The following is a 20,455-nucleotide window of genomic DNA, read 5'->3' as shown; positions in this document are numbered from 1 at the left end:
TTTCTCTCTTTCTCTCTCTCTCTCTCTCTTTGTTTCTCTCTTTCTCTCTCTCTCCCCTCTCCCTCTCTCTTTCTCTCTCTCTCCCCTCTCCCTCTCCCCCCCCTCAAAAATAAATACAAATATTTTTTAAAATATCTAAAGATGTGAACACTAGTCCTTCTGAAATCTTCAGAGCATCTCTTCTCCCAGGTAGAGCAGGGATTTATTGCAGGTACTTTATTCCAGTAAACCTACAAAGTATCTCACATTCATCCATAAAACAAACCACAAGGATGACGTAAATGAACTCAGCTCCATTTTACAGGTGGAAAGGTTAAGGCCAGTAGAACCCTACCACCACCTGGAGTCTGGGAGAGAACAGAGACAAGGCCAGAGCTGCTGGCTCCCAGCTTGGGGTTATATAACTCCCCGACTCCTCAAGTCCCTGGAAACTGAGGCCAATTCCCTGGAAGATCATTCTGTTCTCTCCTGTTTTTTCAAGAATAGAGCCAGCTTGATCACTGGCTCTGAGGATTGTATGAGAATGTCCCGTTTTCTTTCTTCCATGAACTGAATGCCTACCATCGTGATCATTGTTTAATCAGGTTATATTTGAACCTGCCCGGATCCCATATGTTTATGTTTGTTTGGCTTTTATTTTGAAGACCCTTATTTTATTTATGTATACCGTCCTCAGTTTCCAAAAAGGATTTGAAAAGACTTACGACAAAGGAAATAAACAAGGGAGATGAATACAGTAGAAAGACAGAAAACCACTGCCACAGAAAGGAGGCAGAAGTAATGACATCTGTAGGAGTGAGCATAGTTCCTGTGACTGGGCATCACATTGTCTGACTTCAGTACCAGAAAAGCAGCAGCCATGCTCTGCGGGAGGGACAGGGCCCTGAGAAGCATCCACAATGCTCCAGCTGTGAGTAGGATGAGCAGACGGGCTGCAGGTCCCTGCCTCTGACTGAATGTGACACATGCAGACTTGCTCACCGCGCTTTGCGGTCACTGTTGTCACATTGCTCAGAAGTTGGAGCAAACACTTGGCCCAGTGACCAGGCAAGGCCTGACCAGGAAAGCTAGAACGGGTGTCCTGTTCTGCTAATGGAGATGCTGGTCTCACCCAGGAGTAAAGGCAGAGGAGGGGCTGTGGGGCAAGAACCACCAGAGCTCTACTGCCCTTGGCCTTGCTGGCGGGCAATGCAGACGCCCCCAGAAGAGGAAGCAGCAGGACAGGCAGGCAGAAGAAGTCAGGTGACAGGCTTGTTAACTGAAGCAAACCTAGGATGACCCGACCAGCGTGGGTTCCTTACTGAAGAGCAGCCTTCCCTCTGGGTTGACCAGAGCTCTAGAGACAGCTTTTCTTCTGACGAGTAAAACCTCAGCATTGGAGAATCCTTGTCCTGTCATTTTTAGCCTTAATGAGAGTAGAACGAGCCTCTGGAACAAGGTGCAGTGGAGTCAGGAGAAGTGGCCTTAAGTGAAAACACAGCTGTGGGGTTTACAGACGGCGCTGCAGGGAGGCGTCCTCCGGTGGGGCGGCCAGCCTCGCCATAGACTTTCCAACACTAATGAATCGGGAACTCCGTGCTGCACAGGATTTAGTTTGATGGGTCCCTGTGCCAGCAGATGGATGTATTTTTCTTGAAAGACCAAGGTGCCAGAAATCTCCATGATTACGTTACTGGCTCTTTTTTGTGGTTTGGGAAGTTGAGCGTCAGGACTGCAGGATCCTCTCGCTCTTTCTCTTATTTTTTCCAGGTCAGAACCAGAGCTTGGGGTGGGGAGGAAAATCCTGCTGAATGAGCAAGTTCTTTCTTAAAAAGCTCTCTCCAAGTCCAAAAAGACTTCAGTGGACTTAGGAGAAAGAAACCTAATACATTGCCATAGAATCGTTGTGAACCAAGTGGAAGCCAAGTCCACAGCATCTTTGTCTTATAAAAGAAAGCAAAGAGTAGATGGAAAAAAAGAAATAATGCTTAGAAGAGCCAAACCAAACAAGAAAAACCAAAGATCACCTCGGAGAATGTGAAGATTTCCTTCTAATAAGATTTTTCAATTACAAATCCAAGGCTCAGGTAGAAGTAACTTCTGCTCGTTGAGAGGGCCATAAATGGTATGCCCGAATGTCAGAAGTATGTTGGGATTTGCCACTTTCAGCTTCAGGAAGAGGTGGACACCCCGCAAGACCAGTGGACTGTGAGGGGAAGAGCCGACCATGCAGTGGCTGGAGGCTTCCCAGGCTGGTCCTTGACCTGCATTTGAACCTTGGTCCTAATAGCTAGCAGATTGAAGGAGGCTCACAGGCCTCCTGGAGAACCCATGTTGGTTTGAACTACAGTGATTCTGGCTCCGGAACCAGCACTCTGCTTTTACCAGCTACCTCCCTCACTACACCCCTGTGAGAGGAACCCGGAGCCTGGCTCCCAGGTCCCCTGCTCAGTCACAAAGCAGCCTGTAAGTGGTGTCTGGGCCATGGTCAGAGACATCCGGTTGCTCATCGGAGGTCGTTTTGAAGCTATTGGGGACAAAATAGGCAACTCCTAAACCTCTTAATGTACTTTTGGCCTTCCCAAGGTCAGGCCAGGCATTTTCGAAAGTACCAGAAGCTCTGAGCTGGTATCTTCCTTAGTTGATGGAGTTTAATGCCAAGTGGCCTGGGCACAGGGTTCTCCGGGAACATGACTTATGGAACTGTGCACCTGAGCAGATTGAAGCTTGATTTGCTCACTAGCCCAGGGGAACATCTGGATCACCACCTCTAGCCACCCTTTCTTGTCCTGTTCCATTATTCCTTTTCAGTTATTCTTACAAATGTCATCTGGTCCATTGGCTCCACTGGGCTGGCATACAAAATAAGGTCACATTTCCTCAAACGGTTACAAATGGCTGCATGGACCCCTCTGTTGCTTGGCCTGGGGCATTCCTTCCTCCCTGGGGAGGTTTATGTAGTCCTAAACCGATCATTCTTACTCTCCCGTGCTACCTGCAGGAAGAATGACCCTGCTGCCCCCCTTGCCGTCCCCCACCCCCAGAGCCCAGAAGGACTGAAGGAGAGCCTCTTGCGGGCCCAGCAGCCCCAGTGGGCCTATAACCCACATTCCCGTGGCGAATGAGGAAGGACTGTTCTCTCCCGACAGTCCTAGCCCCTTCCCTCATCACCCACACTGCCAGTTTCCTGGGGCCCTGCCTGGAGCAGGAGGGCTGGGTCCAAAGGGGTCCTAGCAGGAGTCTCATACTCTAGCTGCCCGGCCCCTGCCCTCCTCTTTGATGTAGCCTGAGCCCCTGAAAGTAAAAGGCTCTTCCATTTTCTGCCCACGGGAGATGGGCCTGGCCTTTGTCCAGAGGAAAGCCTTGCCTCTAACTAGACCCACTGAAAGGCCTTTTTCCTCTGCTGGTGAAGGCTGACCGAGTGACCTTCTTACTGCCTTTTGGGCTTCCTTCTCTTCTCACCCAGCACCAGGAAGGTGGTGCAATTGGAAACTGCCCTCCCCGGGGCAAAGGTTGACTAGTGGCAGCTGCCTCTGGAAAAGGGAAAGCTGGACCCGGTGAAGTGTCGTAGCGAAGGGCATTCCAAACCAGGCGGCTCCACGGGTGGGTCCCTGCAGTCTCGACACAGCCCGTAGGCCTGCCTGTTGCCTTGCTGTGCTGGGCTCGTGGGACACAGTACATATTCTTGAGTGAGGGACTGCGTGCATCTTCAAAGGCGCTGGCGAGATGGAGCACCTGGGTGCCAAGGGGATCTGAGCCATCGCTTCTCATCGGGGGACGGTTACTGAGGGGGGCAGACGTGAGGCAGGATTTCTTCACCCAAGTAAGAGGACGCAAAACCAACTCAGGGTGACGGAGATTCTGGCTGTGAGTTGGGTGACTGGACAGTTGTTGATAGGTAAACAAAATGCTCTGAGTCTCAGCAGGTCAGCTCAGCGACATGCGTTGAGCACCTGTGGTGGCCAGTGATGGGGACACCAGGTGCCAGGGTGCCTGGTGAAGCTCTCCACCCTGAGCCCTCGGACTCACGGGGCAGAGAGGCCCTGCCTCCAGTTACCAGAGGAGGGAAGAATGAAAGACTGACTTTCACAAAGAGAAGCTCAAAGGATGTGTAGGGTCTTGCTGGCATAGACAGAAAGGGTGCTCCTAGAAGCAGTCACAGCTTAAGGAAGGGCCAGTCAAAGTACATGGCATGACCCAAACTCACACAGTGAGCTCTACACTGTGGGAGAAGTGTGTGGAATTTTGCAGCAGGAGCAGACGGGCTAGGGGCATCCTTCCCTGTTCAGGCAGACTCGTGTTTCTCCCTTAAGACTCCCGTCACCTACCCTGAGGTCCTCCCTGGTTGGCACCTTCTCCTCAGCACATGCCCCCCTCACCATCCCTCTTTATAGTCCATTTTTGTTCACGTGAGCAGCCAACCCCCAGAGATCCCAGGCTGTTTAATTCATTTTTATACCTGTGGCATATAGACAGAAGGAAGCCATCAAAGGTATTTAAAGAGGGAAGTGTCATCAGGCTTGTGTTTTAGAAAGATAACTCAGCTGCATTGTGGAGAGTGGAACCAAGAAGTGGGTAGACGTATTATGTGTCTGACAGTAGAAGGGGCTCCTGGGTGGCTCAGGCGGTTAAGCGTCCGAATTCGGCTCAGGTCATGATCTCGCAGTTTGTGAGTTCGAGCCTCACGTCGGGCTCTGTGCTGCCAGCTCAGAGCCTGGAGCCTGCTTCGGATTCTGTGCCTCCCTCTCTCCCTGCCCCCCCCCCCCCTCAAAAAATGAATAAACATTAAAACAAATTTTTTTAGTGAACAGTAGAGGTCTGGAAGCCTGACAGAGACCAGGCACGGCTCAGTCAAGGCTGTGACTCTGCTCTTCCGCGGGTCTTTAAGGGCAGCTTCGTCTGTGGGTTGACTTCATTCTTAGGCTGGTGACAAGCTAGTTGCAACAACTCTGGCCACTCATGCCCAGAAGCGCAAACATCCCCTCATATCTCATTGGCTTCGGTTAGGTCACATGTCCATTCCTGAACCAATCCCTAGGGAATTCCAATTCCAGGAAATGCCAGGCACTGATTGGCTTGGGTTCCTGACCCTTACTGAAAGGTGTATATGATTACCTTCGAACTGTCAGGCCCAGCCCTGGAAACTGGATCTGCTTCTCCCTGAATTCCCTGGACTGAGTGGGAGGGTAACTAGCTGAACAAATCTAGGGCATCACTGAGAAGGAGGAAATGACTGCTGGATACCGTGCCCAGGTCTGCCTCATAGGCCGGTTGGACCCATTCGTTTGTGTAGGTACCTGCAAACCACCTATACACCTACAGTGACACACTTTGTGGATCCGTTTGGGAAATGTATTATTGTCCTGGGTGAATTTCACACCTCTCATGGAGGACCTTTTCATCCCAACCTCCAACTCTCCATTCCTTGATTTCTACTCATGTTGAGGTTGACTGCCCGTCTCCAAGGTCAGACGCGGCTTCCTCTCTGACTGCAGCCTCCAGTCCCTCATGGACACTCTTACAATTCCTCTCCTTGACCTCATGGATACTCAGGAGGCCAGTGTGGTCCAGTGGTTAGCAGTGTGGATCACACTTTAGTTCTGCAACTTACTTGCTAATTTGGGCTAAATACTGAAAACTCCTCTGTAACATATGGATAGGAACCAACCTCACAGGGCTGTTTAAATAGAGGATTAAGGACAGAGAACACGCTCGATAAATACTAGCTCCGTACAAGACATCTGTCACCAGGATCTTTCTGTTTCCTTCCCATCAGCCCCTTTCGTTTTTATTTCTTGCCTGTTCCCCCTTCGAGTCTCTGGCGCATCTGTTGCCAATATCGTATCTCTACTCCCTCGCTCCATTATTCTTCCCTCAAACCTTCCTGGCAAATGCTCAGCTTTGGACCAACCTAACTTTCTTCATGCCAATGTCTAAGTTGCTAGAAAAAAAAAAAAATCAACATCTGGGCAGATGGTTGCTACAGTAACTTCAGTTCCTGTGGCCTCAGCTGGACCGTTAATGCTCCCTGGCAATCCTCGTGCTCTTCCCTGGTCAACGGTTTTTCCTGTTCTCCAAAGAAACAATTTCAAGCCTTCATCACTTTCCTCCAACCTCCTTTTCTTCCCTCACCAAACCCTCCATTCCTTGAGGATAATTTGACCTCCTAATTCTCAGAAAAGAACAAAAATCAAACTGGAACATTCCAAACCACCACCATCCCCCATCCTGCTCCCCACCCCCGCCAAATCCACAGATATATCCGCATCCCTGCCCAGCCTTCCCTACTGCTGCAGTGGAGAAAGGCCCTTCCACTTGTATGTTGGTTTCCAGTCCCTCCTGTCATCTCGGACACCTTGATGTTTTAACTACCTCCATCTCTCCTTTGTCTTTGAGCCCTCCTTCTGTAGTGCGTCTTTTATATCTGCATTCAAGCAAGCCTGTTATCTAACAATACACTCTCCGTTAAGCCCCCGTCCTGTTGTCCTGTCCTGTTCCAATCCATTCACCTTGACTCTTTGCCCCCACCGTCTAATTTGCTAAAAGAGTTACATGCGCTCCTGATCCCCACTTCCTTATCTTCTCATTTTTCACCCCAATCACACCCTGATCTCTGCTCCCACCACTCTCCTGAGAGTCCTTGTTGCTAAATCCAATGGATTCTTTGTTTTGGATGTTTGTTCCTCCCTTACTTGCCCTCTTAAAAGGATTTAATGCTGCTGACTGCTCCCTCCTTAAGGCATGTTCTCCTCTTGGCTCCTGTAACATCATAACTCAAAATTCCATGACCACTCCTTCTTAGTCTCCATTGCCCAGCTCTGAAATACAGCTGTTCTGTCAAAGACCTCATTTTGACTCTTCATATTCTCTTAGGACATTCTCATCCACACCAATGGCTTTAGTCACCATCTTACTTATTATTTAGAGGCTTCCAAATTTGTACCTCCAGATAAGTCTTGCCTATAAAGTTCGGAATTGTTTATACAAGCTGCCTACTGTTCATCTCCACTAAGATGCCTCTCAGACACCTTAAAATCAGCACTCCCAAACTAAACTCAAGCTCTTTTTCCAAACCTGCCATTCCTCCTTGTCACGGTGCATAACAGCACCATCTGCCCTGCTGCCCAAGGCAGAGCACCTTAAAACATCATCTTTGATGCCTCCCTCTCTGGCAGGCTTTACATCCAGACCATTACCAAGTCCTCTAATTCCGGTGAGGTGGAAAGAGCGTGGGTTTTAGCTGAAATTCTAATTGTGGTTTGGACAAATTACTTAACCTTTCTTAGCCTCAAGTTCCTCCCCTGTAAAAAGGAAATTGTAATACCTAATTCAGATGGTTGTGGTCAGGGTAAAGGAGAGCCTTTCCTTGGTAGGTATTCAATAAATATGAGTTCTACATTCAATAAGTATGAGCACTCTTCTGTCCCATACCTCTCTCCCCCGCCTCATCACCACCTCTACTTACTCACCTGTTAAATTTGTATTCACAGTTTCTTGACCTCAAGAATCCCCCAGAATGAAATTTCCCATAACTCCTTTATGACTAAAGACTACAGCTTATATCTCATCACATTTATCGTAAAGAATTTGGAAAAGGCAAGGAAAGGAAAGGAGCACTGTTGCCATTGTTCCTTCCAGTCTTTCTTCTGTGTGGTCTTTGTTCTGTTTTTACATAGTTTTCTTGATACATAATCAAGTACACATCCTGATTTTTTCCAGATATTTTCCTAGATTAATAAAAATTCTTCATGGCTGCTCTTCTGCATGTGACTATATAGTCGAGTTTACCTAACCACTTTGCTTTTGCTTATCTTTTAGAGTCTTTCCAATAAATGATACTGAAGTGAATGGTTTTACAAAAAAAACTTTTCCTCTTATATTTATGGTAATTTTTCTAAACCATACATTCATCAATCACTGAGTCAAAGGATTTGAAAATTTCTAAGTGGTGCAGTCTTTGCAATGGACCAAATGAATATAGGCCTGGCCTCAGCTACAAAGAGGGAAGTAAAGAGAAAACGGTATAGTTAATAGACTTTTTTTTTTTAACTTCTGTTTTACTGAAAGAGGGCTGGGAAGATCCAAGCAGTGCTCTGTAGGGAAAACATGCCTTTGACTTGAAGTTCCTGGCTTCATGTTGGTGAAGAAGGGCTTGTTTCTGTTTTTGTATTTTCATCTGGGTCAGTAAGAGGACGAGCCATTCCTCCAAGCTTGTTTCCCTCTAAGGAAGAGAAAAATCATCCAGCATCTAATGATGCAGATCTGTGTTAACAGCCTTGCAGTTAAAAAAAAAAAAAAAAAAAAAAAAAAAAAAAAGTTATAATAATGTACCCTCCTAATGTGCAGTTAATTTTAGTTAAAATTTCCCTGGCGCTTTAAAAACTCAGTGAATTTGTAAATCTAGTAATTGGCTCTAGGTCTAGAAATGTTAAAGCTGCCATATCCAACTCCGCTCTAGCAGGACACGCACAACCTCCCTGAGTTCTTGCTTCCCAGCAACCCAGATGGAGCTCTGCACTCACCTGAGCACTCCCCTCCAGAATCCAGAAAGAAACCAAGACCTCATTACCAGATTCTCGTTCCTGGTCATCCCTAATCAGAGAAAGCTACTGAGTGCCTCAAAGTTAATATGTCCAAAATGAAACTTGTGGCTTTCTAGCCACCCCCAGATTCAGCAGTGGAACAGTCGCCTGAGTGATTGTTCAAGTCAAAAACTTGAACTGTCCTTGATTTCTTCTTTTCCATCCTCACCACTCCCCAACATGGAACCCTGCATGTCCTGTCACCTCTACTTCTCAGAATTTACTTCTTTTTTTTGAAGTTTATTTATTTTTGAGACAGAGAGAGAGCTAGGAGGGGCAGAGAGAGAGGGAGAGAGAGAATCCCAAGCAGGCTCTGTGCTGTCAGCACAGAGCCCAACGCGGGGCTCGATCTCACAAACTGTGAGATCATGACCTGAGCTGAGATCAAGAGTTGGATGCTTAACCAACTGAGCCACCCAAGTACCCCTCAACATTTACTTCTAAGGTAGATTCTTAAACTGTCCATTTCTCTCTCCCTCTTGGGCCCCCTCCCCAACCCTTTAGCCCCAGCCCCCATCACTGCTCACCTGCGCTGCTGGGTGGCCTCCTGCTCTACCCTACAGCCTGCTGTCTACACAGTAGCCAGAGAGATCTTTAAAACCTATGGGGCGCCTGGGTGGCTCCGTCGGTTAAGCGTCCGACTTCGGCTCAGGTCATGATCTCACGGTCCGTGAGTTCGAGCCCCGCGTCGGGCTCTGTGCTGACCGCTCAGAGCCTGGAGCCTGTTTCAGATTCTGTGTCTCCCTCTCTCTGTGCCCCTCCCCTGTTCATGCTCTGTCTCTCTCTGTCTCAAAAATAAATAAACATTAAAAAAAATTTAAAAAATAATAATAATAAAACCCAATTTTGATCATGTCATCTACCCATTCCTCACCAAAGGCTTTTCTTTTGCTATTCGGGTAATTCTAAGGGGGCCAGCGAGGTTCTTCAAGTTCTTGCCCTGGCCTCCCTCTGCAGCATCACTGACCACCATGTCCCCTGTACCTACTGGGTTCTGGCTTACCAGCTACCCTTCAGTGCCCGGACTCCTGCATCAGGGCCTCTGTACATGCTGTGCTCTCTGCCAGCGAGAATCTCCTTTTCTCCCCATCCTCCACCCCCATAATTTAGTTAACCCCCTCCTCCTTCCCTCCTTCCCAGTCTAGTTCAGGTTATTTACTTCTGTCGAAACGCGGGAGTCTTTTTCCTGCTTCAGAGGACCTATATTAATTGGAAGCTTGATATTCATTCATTCACTCATTCGTGTGAATTGATTATCTGCCGCCTCTACCATGAAGGAGGCCCCTCTCTGCCTCTCTTCACTGTTCTTCCCCCATCAGCTAGCTCAGTGTCTGGCACAAAGTAAGTGCTTAGTAAATAATCGGTTACCTGCTGAATGAATAAGCAGAGTCCAGTAGCAGTCCTCACTGATGACAGTGGCCCGTAAGGCATGGCTCTTCCCAGAGGTGGCAGGCCCGGGTTCTCCACAACATGTCAGCTGGAGGGAATGTGATTTTGCTTTTTTTTTTTTTTTTTTTTTTTTTTCATTTCAGCCGTCCGAATGAATAAAACATGCAGCCTAGACTTAATTATTTTTCTCTTCTCTCTCTCTTCAGCTAAAACTTGCTTTCACTCTGGATCACGAGACTGGATTGCCTCAAGGATGTCACATCTACGAGTACCGTGACAGCAACAAGTAAGCCACCCAGTGGGAAGGAGGGTCACCTCACCATGTCCTGGAAAGGCAGCGCCTAGGGGCTGCCTTACACTGGACCTCTCCGACAAAGGGATTGTCGGGAAGAGAACCACACTTTGAGGGACTCTGTTAGCAAATAGCTGGCACAAAAGTATTTCTCCTGTAAAATCTATCTGGCTCCTAAAGACGGGACTGGAAGTACTCGTATGGGATGTGTTAGACATATATGCAGAAGCAGACCTTCCTTCCCAGGCTCCAGCTTTCCTCTGGACCCACCCCCACTCCGTCTCCAACGATGTCCTTGCTAACTTGATTCACGGTGTGACTTCGGCTCTTGCTGTCGTTCCGTCTGACTACACGTATGTGGACAGGTTTTGCTGTGTTAGCCTACCTTGCGAGTTTTGTAATTGGGGGGTTTCTGCGTACTTACAGAGATCTCAGTCGGTGATCTTAGGATTAGCAAGGTGGCGCCTGGCATACTTGTATAGCACCTCTCCACTTCCCCACAGACTGCCTCTCTAGCCACGTAGTTTTGCCTGTGAGGCCGTGAAAGCGGTGGCGAGTGCCCGATGATGGCAATGACAGTGATGATGATGGACAACGACGGCAGCTACTAGTGAGCACCTACTGTGTGTCAGGCACACTACTGGGGATATGACATTATCCCACTTAATCCTCATAGCAACCCGAAGAGTTGTTCGTTCATTGTTATCATTGTCATATTTGCCGAAGCTAAAGTCTAGGGAATGTAACTTGCCCAAGGGCACTCGCCACAGCTGTGTGAGGAAGAGTCCGCACGATCACATTTACTCTAGGAAGAGAACAGACGAACAACAGTTGTTGTCCCAAGTTGCTGCTTTTGGGAACCCCAGTCAGTGACAAGAACGGTCTCAACCTGGACTCGAGGACTAATTGTTTAACTATCTGGGCGTTTAATTTTACCCAGTGGAAGGAATCGAATGGGCACATGCCAGTGGAACTATACGTTCCAGAAGAGAAACTCGGGCCTTCCTGAAGAACTCTTGCTCTGTTACGGGTGGAAGATGGGTCAACCGGGTGCCTTCATGACCAAATCTCCATTCGTATTACCCTCAAGGCGTTATTCTTGTTTGTAATTTATCTTTAGAGGATGCCACAGTAAGTGTTGCATACCCTCCATTCCTACCAAATTAGTCTTTTAGGAAAGACTGGCCAAGCGCCCTCTGACCCCACCGTCTGTCCTCTTGGATGGCGCTGTTTCTGGAGTTCCAGAGTTTCTAGGCCGTTTTGTCAGAGATACCGTCACAGCTTCTCATAATGCTTAATTCATCAGAGCAGCAGGGCTGGGCTTCTTAGGTCCAGGGACTGGTGGGGACAACTGAATGAGTTCCTTGGTGGCAAGTGCGAGCGTCTCCAGGGAGTAAGAGAAACATCAGCCGTAAGCTGCCGTCCGTGCCAGCCTGCGCTCCCCGGGCCGGTGCTTTGCCTGGTGGCAGCGAACGGCAGCCTCGTCCGTGCACACAGACCGTGGCAGCAGAAACCCATCTTTCAGCCCGGAAGGTTTACAAACTCCAATTCTGACCTGACTCCCTCCTCTTTGGGAAAAAGGTTGGCAGCGTTTTTGTCCAGTGGGAGGATGACACCGGCCTTCCTTCCTTTAGGTTCATGTCTTAGCAGTTCAGAAGTGCAACGGCAGCCACAGCTTAGGTAGTCTTTGGAGCCGAGAGGAAAAGATAGCCTAGTTCTGTTCCTTGGCCTAATCCCCAACCCCTAGCATGTTTTCAGAGTAAGCAACGTAAGAGGAGAATTTAGGGGGTGTAAATATTGGTAAGCTTTGGCCCCCAGAGATGTGTAACTGAAAGCATTTGTGTAGGAGAGCAGATAGGAGCCACGATCCGGGAAACTATGGCCATCAAATGCCTCAGCGACTCCTCTCTGTGGTTCTCTCTGGCTCATCTTGGAGGCAGTCTGAAGGTTCGTTCTCAATTTGTGGACAAATTTCTTAAGGTCTGAGCCTCCGGTTTCTTCATCTGTTAAGAACAATGGGACTAATGATACCTTCTGCCGTAACTGGGGGAATGATCGTCATGGGGATTGGACTGACATGGTAAAGACATCATCACAGCCTATCGTATAAAGTGCCCACAGAAGTGTTGATTGCCTCTCCTTCCCAAACAGAATGTATCTCATGACTTCCATTCTGTTCTATTTTCCCAGTGCTGGCAGGGCTGCGTCCGCGAGCTGTCGCTGCAGCTAACAGAGTACTGAGAAGGGAAGGGGCTGGCACACATGTCTTTGACGGCCCTCAGCTCTGTGCGATGCACTCTGTCTAAAGGCAGACTCCTCTCCCCATGTGTGAATTGTGAAGTGAAGCATGGAGAATCCCGTGAACTTGACTGTGACTTTCTCCTCTCCCCTAGGCGCTGCCCTGTATTTCTCTGTTCACTTTTAGGGTCATTTCCCCTGGAGTGCCTCAATCCCAGTATTGGTATAACAGTGGTGTTCAGGAAATGAGGATATTTCGCCCCAGGCCCTAAGGGGCCCGTGTTGTCTCAGCCAATAACATGAATTCAAGAGCAGCAGAGAGATGAGGTTCTGTATGTGAAAGAATTAGCTTGGTATCTGACTATTTGTTTGGTACAATTAATTATTGAAATGACTACTTTTATCTGGGTATGTCCCACAGTATAATTCATAGTCATTTTAGTATTTATCTCTGCCACATTCAATCTGTCAGTAAAGAAGGTGTTGTGAGTGAGTATGGAGGCTGTTGGATCGTTCTCCCCAGTGGTCTTGCCTTTCAAATGGAGCGGCCCTGGGGCACTAGGGTGGCTCAGTTGGTTAAGCGTCTGACTCTTGATTCTGGCTCAGGTCATGATCTCACGGTTCAGGTCGTGAGATGGAGCCCCACGTTGGGCTCCACACTGACAGTGCAGAGCCTACTTGGGATATTCTCTCTCTCTCTCTCTCTCTCTCTCTCCCCCCCCTCCCCCGCTCACATGCACTCATATTCTGTCTCTCTCAAAATAAATACATAAACATTAAAAAAAATTTTTTTTTAATGGAGCGGCCCTGAAAATAGGCACTCTGCTTTTATTTCCCCTGGACGCTCTTACCCTTACCCTGGACGCTTTCCCTGGACGCTTCCTTCCCTGGAACATCCTGGTAGTCCTGATTTGGGGCTTGATGTCATCCTGTTCTCCATCTGCATAAAGGGACTCATACTTGCCACTGAGTTCCAAGGACAGGCCCTGGGACTTGTCCATATGTGGCCGGACTTGGACCCTGCCTCTTGTTGAGCTGGAGGGCACGGTTCACATAAACGTTCTTAAAGCTTTGAGGTCATTAGAGGAAAGAAGCTGTCCTAGTGTGCCTGGGGTTAGAGGAGTAAAGCTTTTCACTCAGATTATGTCGTCAGCCTCCCAAAAGCTGTTCAAAGCTGCACCTAAGAGATGTGAGGTCTCCCCGCAACCCGACCCCAACAGGTACTACCAGTCACCCCCATGGACCTGGGGACCACCTTCTTTTTTCCTGTTGCAGAAAGCTTCACTGCCTTTAACATGCAATCCAGTGAATCCGGGACTGATCGAGAGTTGTGTTTCTCACACTGGGGTTTGGGGATCTCTTCACAGAGCAGACCAGACCCAAAAAAGCAAATAAGTGCTTCATGAGAACTACTATGCATTCCCTTGGCCCCTGCTCCACACCACGTGCTGTGCTAGGCGCCGGGCACAAACGGTGACAACGGTGACTTGGACCTACTCCACAGCCTCGAGGGGTTTGTGTCAACCGCAGACTGCATGGCAGTCCCACCAGGGTGATGCGGATGCCTCTTGATGGGGCGGAGGCGGGGGAGCCGAGTGCTGTGGGACTTTGGAGCACCACACGGGTGCCTGTCTCCTCTGCAGCTGAGAGAGCTTCACGTGGGTTTTTGTTCTGCTGGCTTTTTAGACTTTATTTTTGTCTTTGGGGTTCCGCAGTTTTACTGCATTCAGTCTGAGTAGATGTCTTTATCATGTTGCTGGGGATTCAGTGTCGTTCTTCCCATTCCAGAAACTCTTCTCTGCTATCTCTTTGATTCTCTCCGATCTCTCCTTCTAGAACTCCTGTTAGAAACCTGCCATGTTATTCTGTCTTTCCTCTCCTTTTCCCATCTTCTTTTCTGCCAGTGCTGTATTCTGGCACTTCCTCGAAAACATCTGTTTTCGAGTTTACAAATCTCCTTGTAGCTATTCATAATCAGCTGTTTACTACACCTTCCAAATTTGAGGGTTTCGTTTTTATTTTTAATTTTTAGGAATTCTCTTCAGAGCTTTTTAAAATCAGCCTGTTATTTTTTATTTTTTGTTTTTTAGCGTCCTAGTTTTTATTATGGTTTCTGTTCCTTTCGTGTCTTCATTTATTCTGTTTATCCGTACAGCCTCTTTCTTTTTTTTTTTTTTTTTTTAATTTTTTTTCAACGTTTATTTATTTTTGGGACAGAGGGAGACAGAGCATGAACAGGGGAGGGGCAGAGAGAGAGGGAGACACAGAATCGGAAACAGGCTCCAGGCTCTGAGCCATCAGCCCAGAGCCCGACGCGGGGCTCGAACTCACGGACCGCGAGATCGTGACCTGGCTGAAGTCGGACGCTTAACCGACTGCGCCACCCAGGCGCCCCCGTACAGCCTCTTTCAAGTGTTCGATTATTTCTAGTCTTAAGGGTACCGATTCTCCCACGTGTTGTGTCTGAAGCCTCGCCTTCACGGTGGCTCGTGGTGGTGGTTCACTGTTTATCAGGAGACCATCTGAAGTAGGGATTGTTTTCACCGTGGGAGCCGATGGTTTGCGGATGTGTGTTTTCATCGCCTTGGCATTAGTTCTTCCGGGACCCCAAGTTCCAGAGGCTCAGCCAGTTTGGTGTGAACCTCTTGGCTCAGGATTCCCAGAACCTGGGTGGTATATATTCAGCCTCCTTACCCACATGCAGTGCGGGCTTGGGGTCTCCTTTCTGCAGAGAAACCTCCGCTCCACACCACACACAGACCTCCTCTGGGCTGTGAGAAGGGTCTCCCTGGGCCCTGTTTGATGGCCAGTAGCCCTTCCTGGATCCCTGACGTTCCGTGAGGCTCCCGGTTCCAGGTCCCCCGCCTGGCCTTCCACCTCCTGTGGGCATTAAAATCCCAGCTCCTGTAACTATATCAGAGCTTGATGATCCCAGCCTCAGTTGCCATGATAAAGATTCTGCCTTTGACTTCATTCGCTCTTTAGTTCAGGTACCTGGGAATGTTCCCATTATTCTCTCATGCTCAGTTTTGTGTTTAAATTATTCTTGTCATCTATTTCATCTATCTTTTCTCTGTGTTTGTGTTGGGAACAAGGCCCACATCAGTTCAGTCTACCATCTTGTCAGAACCAGAAGTCTGAATGAACTTTTTAAAATGTGAATCTGAATACTCACTCATTCAGCAAGCATATTGAGAGTTGCTGCTGGGTACCAGTGTAGTATTGGGCCCTGTGAACACTCACATGACCCCCAGAGGCTGATGGGCTAATGGAAGGGGCTGGGCCTCCATCACCAGCAAGATAGCTCTGCCATCAGGCCCTTGCCTGCTCCAGTGTCCCCTATATCCCACCCCCACCAGACCACCTTGAGCCTCTCATGTGCGATATGTCTCTGTGCGACCGTGCTGTTCCCTGTTTCTAGAACCCCACTCTTTCCCACAGCCCTTTTCCCACCCATCTGCCTCTCCTTCCACTCTCAGCCAAGTATCCCGTCTTCCGGGAAGCCATTCCAGCCCTAACAGCCATCACTGAAGCTGAGGCCAGTGTCCCGTGCCTCACTTGTCTGGTTCCACTTCAGCGTTCAGCACAGTACGGTATAGCTCAGGCATACCTGAGCTTCCACCGGGCTGGGCCCTTGTAAGGTCGGGGCCTTGTTTTGTTCATTTCAGTGCCCCCATCGCCTAGCCCAGGACCTGGCAACCAATACTTGACGAAGGGAGTGGGTGGGGGGACCTAACTTAATCTTTTAGAGAAGGAACCTGGCTACAAGGGAGTCAAATCTCTTTCCAGCCTTTGTCTTTTTATTTGTTGTACAATTATGATAAGGATAAATTACTCATGACATCAGGGAAAACTATCTTACTGGATAGTTTATAAATTCTGAAGAACTAACATGTAGAACAAAGAAGCTGCAAAAATTTTATTTAACTCTGTAAATATGTTATTTACATCAACCGCTTCCCGTTTTTCACTTGGATAGTGAGGCCTAGTGATAATTACGAAGAGCATTAACCATGCCAGACCCTCTCAAGTTTCTGATCCATGCAGCATAACGGTGATAGGAGCTACCAGCTCCTAAATGCCCACAAATCACCAACATGGGGCTCTGGGCTTACCTGGGTTATTTTCAATTTCAAAACCATTCAAGACAGATCTTATTTTCATAATTTTACATATTTAAAAAAAGAGAGAGAGCGGTTAACTTGCTCAAGGTCACACTGTGGTCAAGAGCAGAGCCTGGATTTTACCCCAGCGCTAAGCCGATTCCAAAGCCCATGCTGTGCCTTTGCACCACCTGCCTTTCTCTCCACAACATAAATCTTGGGGGTTCTGGTTCCAGCCTCTCCTTGGCAGGCCTGCCCCAGAAGCTCTCAGTCTGGGAAATTCTGGGCTTTCCCATCCCTGCAGACCCCTGGGGGGAGTGGACAGCCTGGTCTGATAGAAGGAACTCCTGACTTGTCACCATAAATCTGAGTTTTGCCAGTCATCCTCCAGGGCAGGTCATTGTCCCCTCTGGGACACAGCCTCTCCGTTGAGAACATGAAGATGACAACACATCTCCGGGTTGGGGGAGAGTGGAATGAGGTGGCGTGTGAGGTGGCCACTGGCGCAGTGCTCACCTGTACCCGCCCGTGTGGCTCGTGCCCTGGGCCCTGGCAGACCCAGGCTGTAGTTATGCGGTGCCCTCCCCTCCCCGTGGCTCACCCTGGTCCGGAGACCCCCTTGACGCCCACAGCCAGTGGGACAGCTTAGTTCACTGAACTAATGAAACTAAATCTTCTGTTTTTTCTGACTAGCCAGATGACTCATTTTGGCACCTTGAAACCCGTATCAGGTAGCCAACACCTGGAGGTGTCCGAGAAAGCTTCCCTGTGGGAAGCTTCATTTTCCTCAACTGATGTGCCTTCCCACCTTCATAAACCCACACTGAAGGACAGCGGCGCACTGCAGCCTTCCAAAAGAGAGGGCAGCACTGGTCCTCGCGTCCTCTGCTCCCTGCAGCCCATGGGCACTTCATCACTCAGGCCACTGGCCTTTCTGGCAACAGCCAGGGCCGAGGCAGGGCCCTGGGACCCTGCCAGCCCACCTGGATGCTTTCCCCCAGCCCCTGGGCACATAGTACTTTCTGGACCTGAGGACCCCCTGACGTGATGGGCTGCCCTAGGGGACTGGCCGGCTCAGCATTCTTGGTCTCAAGACACTCTGCACGGTCAGAGCGGACTCAGCGGGCAGAGCTTAGCATCACACTGGGATTCTCTCCCTGCTCTCTTGTTTTCATCACGGAGGACATGCCAGGTCAGCTCAGGTCCACTGACAAGTAGCCTCCCAGACAGGATTAAGTGTGAGAAACGTGCAGGGGGATGAAGGGAGGAAACACGAGCAGGCACAGCCTGCCCCTGTGAAGGAGGCGGAGAGGAAAGGAGGGCCGGCGGGCAAGGCTCAGCCAGTGGAGCCGCCTCGAACCGGGTTTGCGTGTTGGCGGAATCTCCCATCCTGTGGGAGCCGTCCTGCGTGGAGATCCCTGCCGCGCTCCTCGTGGCGGCCCCAGCCCACCCTTTGCGCCGCACAGATCCGCCTCTGCCCTCCACCGTGGGGAGCAACTCCCCTGCGGCTCCTGCCTCTTCCCAAGGAGGAGATTCCACGGGAGAAACTACTGGAACAAGCTGCCTCCGTTACTGGAGTGGGACTTGGGGCCCCCGCCGCTTCTCCCCTCCCTCTCCCCTCCCTCTCCCCTCAGTGTCCCTCCCAAATTCTTCTCACCCTCAGCCAGCGCCTCAGCAGGTCTTGGCAGCTTAGCTGGTGGTTTGACCCAAACCTGCATCGTGAGGTCTCTGAGCCCTTGGCTGTCATATCCTTCTCAAGCCAGCGTTGGCACATACGTCTGTACGTCTGTTCACAGTGGAGCAAGGGAGCACCAGGAAGGTCCCCAAGTTCCACGTGCCTCCCTGCCTGCGCCTCCTCTGGTCTGAGTTGATTATCCCTCCCTTCCCCCTGCCCCGCCCCCCCGAGATGACTGCTCCTCTCATCTGCTGGCCCCTTCACACTTGGAGTCTAAAGAACCCTGGCAGGAGCTGGCCCTGGGGATTCAGAGGGGCTCAGGCCTCGTTACCCCTGACCTCCAGTTCCTCGGGCACCGTCATCCTGACGAGTGTTAATGAGCCCAGCTCTGTGGCTGCCCCCCACCCCCCACCCCGTTGTCCTCTCTGGTCTACAGAGGAAGGCTGCCAGCAGACTCCTTCGTGATCTGGTGTCCCTCTCACCGGTGCAGTGCCGATGACCCTGGTAAAGGAGTGTCCCGCGGGTGCTCCCACAGAACGTGGGCCCCTGCTCGGTCTTCTGCATGGCCCCTTCCCTCAGCCTCTCTCTTCCTGCCTCTGCTGTCGCCAGGACAGTTCATGCCTTTCCACGTCACTCAGCCTTAGTATCATTTTCTCTGGGCTTCTCAGGACCACCCCAGGAGTAAGTGTGCCCCACCCCCTGGGGTCTCTGCCAAGGTGCTAAATTGTACATCCCATGAAATACCCCAAATCCGTGAATTCTTCCTCATCTCCTCTGATCTCCTGGCCCCTTTGGTCAAGACCCTCAAGTCCTGCTGGCTCATTCTCACTCTCTGTGTATCATCTCTTTCCTCCCTTATCCAGCCCAGTACATCCCCAGCATGTCTGTCATCCTGGCACTTAACCCTAGTCAGGGGCCTGGCAGCCCAGAAAGAAGGTAGGGGATGCTCCTGGGGAGAGAGGAGGACCTGTGCGTGTCTTCCGGCACAGGGACACTGCTAGCCTCCCGAGGGAAGCGTGGCCATGTTTTTGCTGCCAAAGAGGCCCCTCTGACTGTTCCACTTCTCCTCCTCTGACCGAGGACACACAGTCTGCCATTGTCCCTGGGCAGCGGCATACCTCACGGTCACCAGCCAACTTCACAGTCCTGGTGGACACCACGCCTCCCAGGCTTTCAAATGCTTGGACTGACACCAGGTCAAGCAAAAGCTTTTTCCCAGGTCACCACTGGCAAAATCTGTGAGCGGTCTGGCCGCCATTTTGTGCCAGGCACTCTCCATGCCCCCATGCAGCACTCAGGAGAGCGGCCCCTCTGCCTGCCAGGTAGTGAGTGAGCAGTCCCCAAACTCCCTCTTTCTGTGTGTTTTCTTGTGTCCGCTGCAGTACTGCTCGTGTTAGCTCAGATCTGCCGACAGGCAGGTGCCAGGACGACATCAGTAGAAGGGAAGAAGGCAGGAGAGGGCAGGGAGGGAGTCTTCAGACCTCGATGCAAGTCCGGCCCCTGTGGAGGAGGGGGAAGGAGAAGGACTGGCTAGGAAGGGTCTGAGGCCGCAGCCAAGTCTACGGGAAGTCACCGAGCCAGAGTCACCGTGTCAGAGGTCACGGTCACTAGCTGGGAGCAGGCCTCGGGAGGTGGGGCTCCGCGCACCAATGCAGCCCCGCGGTAAGGCAGCTTACGCCCTGGTGGCAGGAGGTCTGCCTCTTCACAGCTGCCACGCCGGGGCAGGCGAGAGAGCGGGGGCTCCTGGCTACGACGCGAGCGGAATTCGTTTCCCTCTGCTGGGTTCTGGTTCTTCCTTCACCTCAGAAAAGCAGAGGGGGTAATTCCCGGCAGCCCCGACAATTCAAACCAACACCAACACTTTCCGGTGCTGTGCAAATGACACTTCATGTCTGCACCTGGGACCTGATGCCAGTTCCTCAGGCTGAGCAGGTTACCCGAGAGACCCCAGACCTCCCACCGACACTGCCCGCTCTGCCTGAAGAAAGCCCTTCTCGTTCCCGGTGAAGCCCTTGCTTAGGAGAAAGGGGAGCTGCAAACTCAGGGGGAGGAGGGACGTTGGAGGCTTGGCAACCAGAGGGAAGTGCCAGGGGTGACCTCGTGGGAGCAGGCCGGCAGCTGTCGCGCGCCGTTGGAGGTGGCCACGCCCAGTGCAGGTGGTGAGCTCACCGTTCCCCATCACAGCTTCAGCCTGGCG

General features: G+C 50.4%; 1 protein-coding gene across 5 annotated transcripts in view; it reads left to right on the top strand.

Annotated features, from left to right (window-relative positions):
• Positions 1–20,455, top strand: part of DIS3L2 (DIS3 like 3'-5' exoribonuclease 2) — a 354,030-nt gene that overhangs the window by 300,191 nt on the left and 33,384 nt on the right. For all 5 annotated transcript variants that reach the window (XM_040450689.1, XM_040450690.1, XM_040450687.1 and 2 more), the window contains one exon: positions 10,157–10,236. In XM_040450689.1, coding sequence (XP_040306623.1) covers positions 10,157–10,236 — 80 coding nt within the window. The remainder of the gene's footprint in view (positions 1–10,156; positions 10,237–20,455) is intronic.

This window comes from Herpailurus yagouaroundi, unplaced genomic scaffold, assembly GCF_014898765.1.
Source record: "Herpailurus yagouaroundi ecotype Mexico unplaced genomic scaffold, PumYag 202, whole genome shotgun sequence".
Taxonomy (NCBI): Eukaryota; Metazoa; Chordata; class Mammalia; order Carnivora; family Felidae; genus Herpailurus; species Herpailurus yagouaroundi.
The sequence above is the reverse complement of the archived record's forward strand: the minus strand, read 5'-3'. Positions and strand labels throughout refer to the sequence as shown.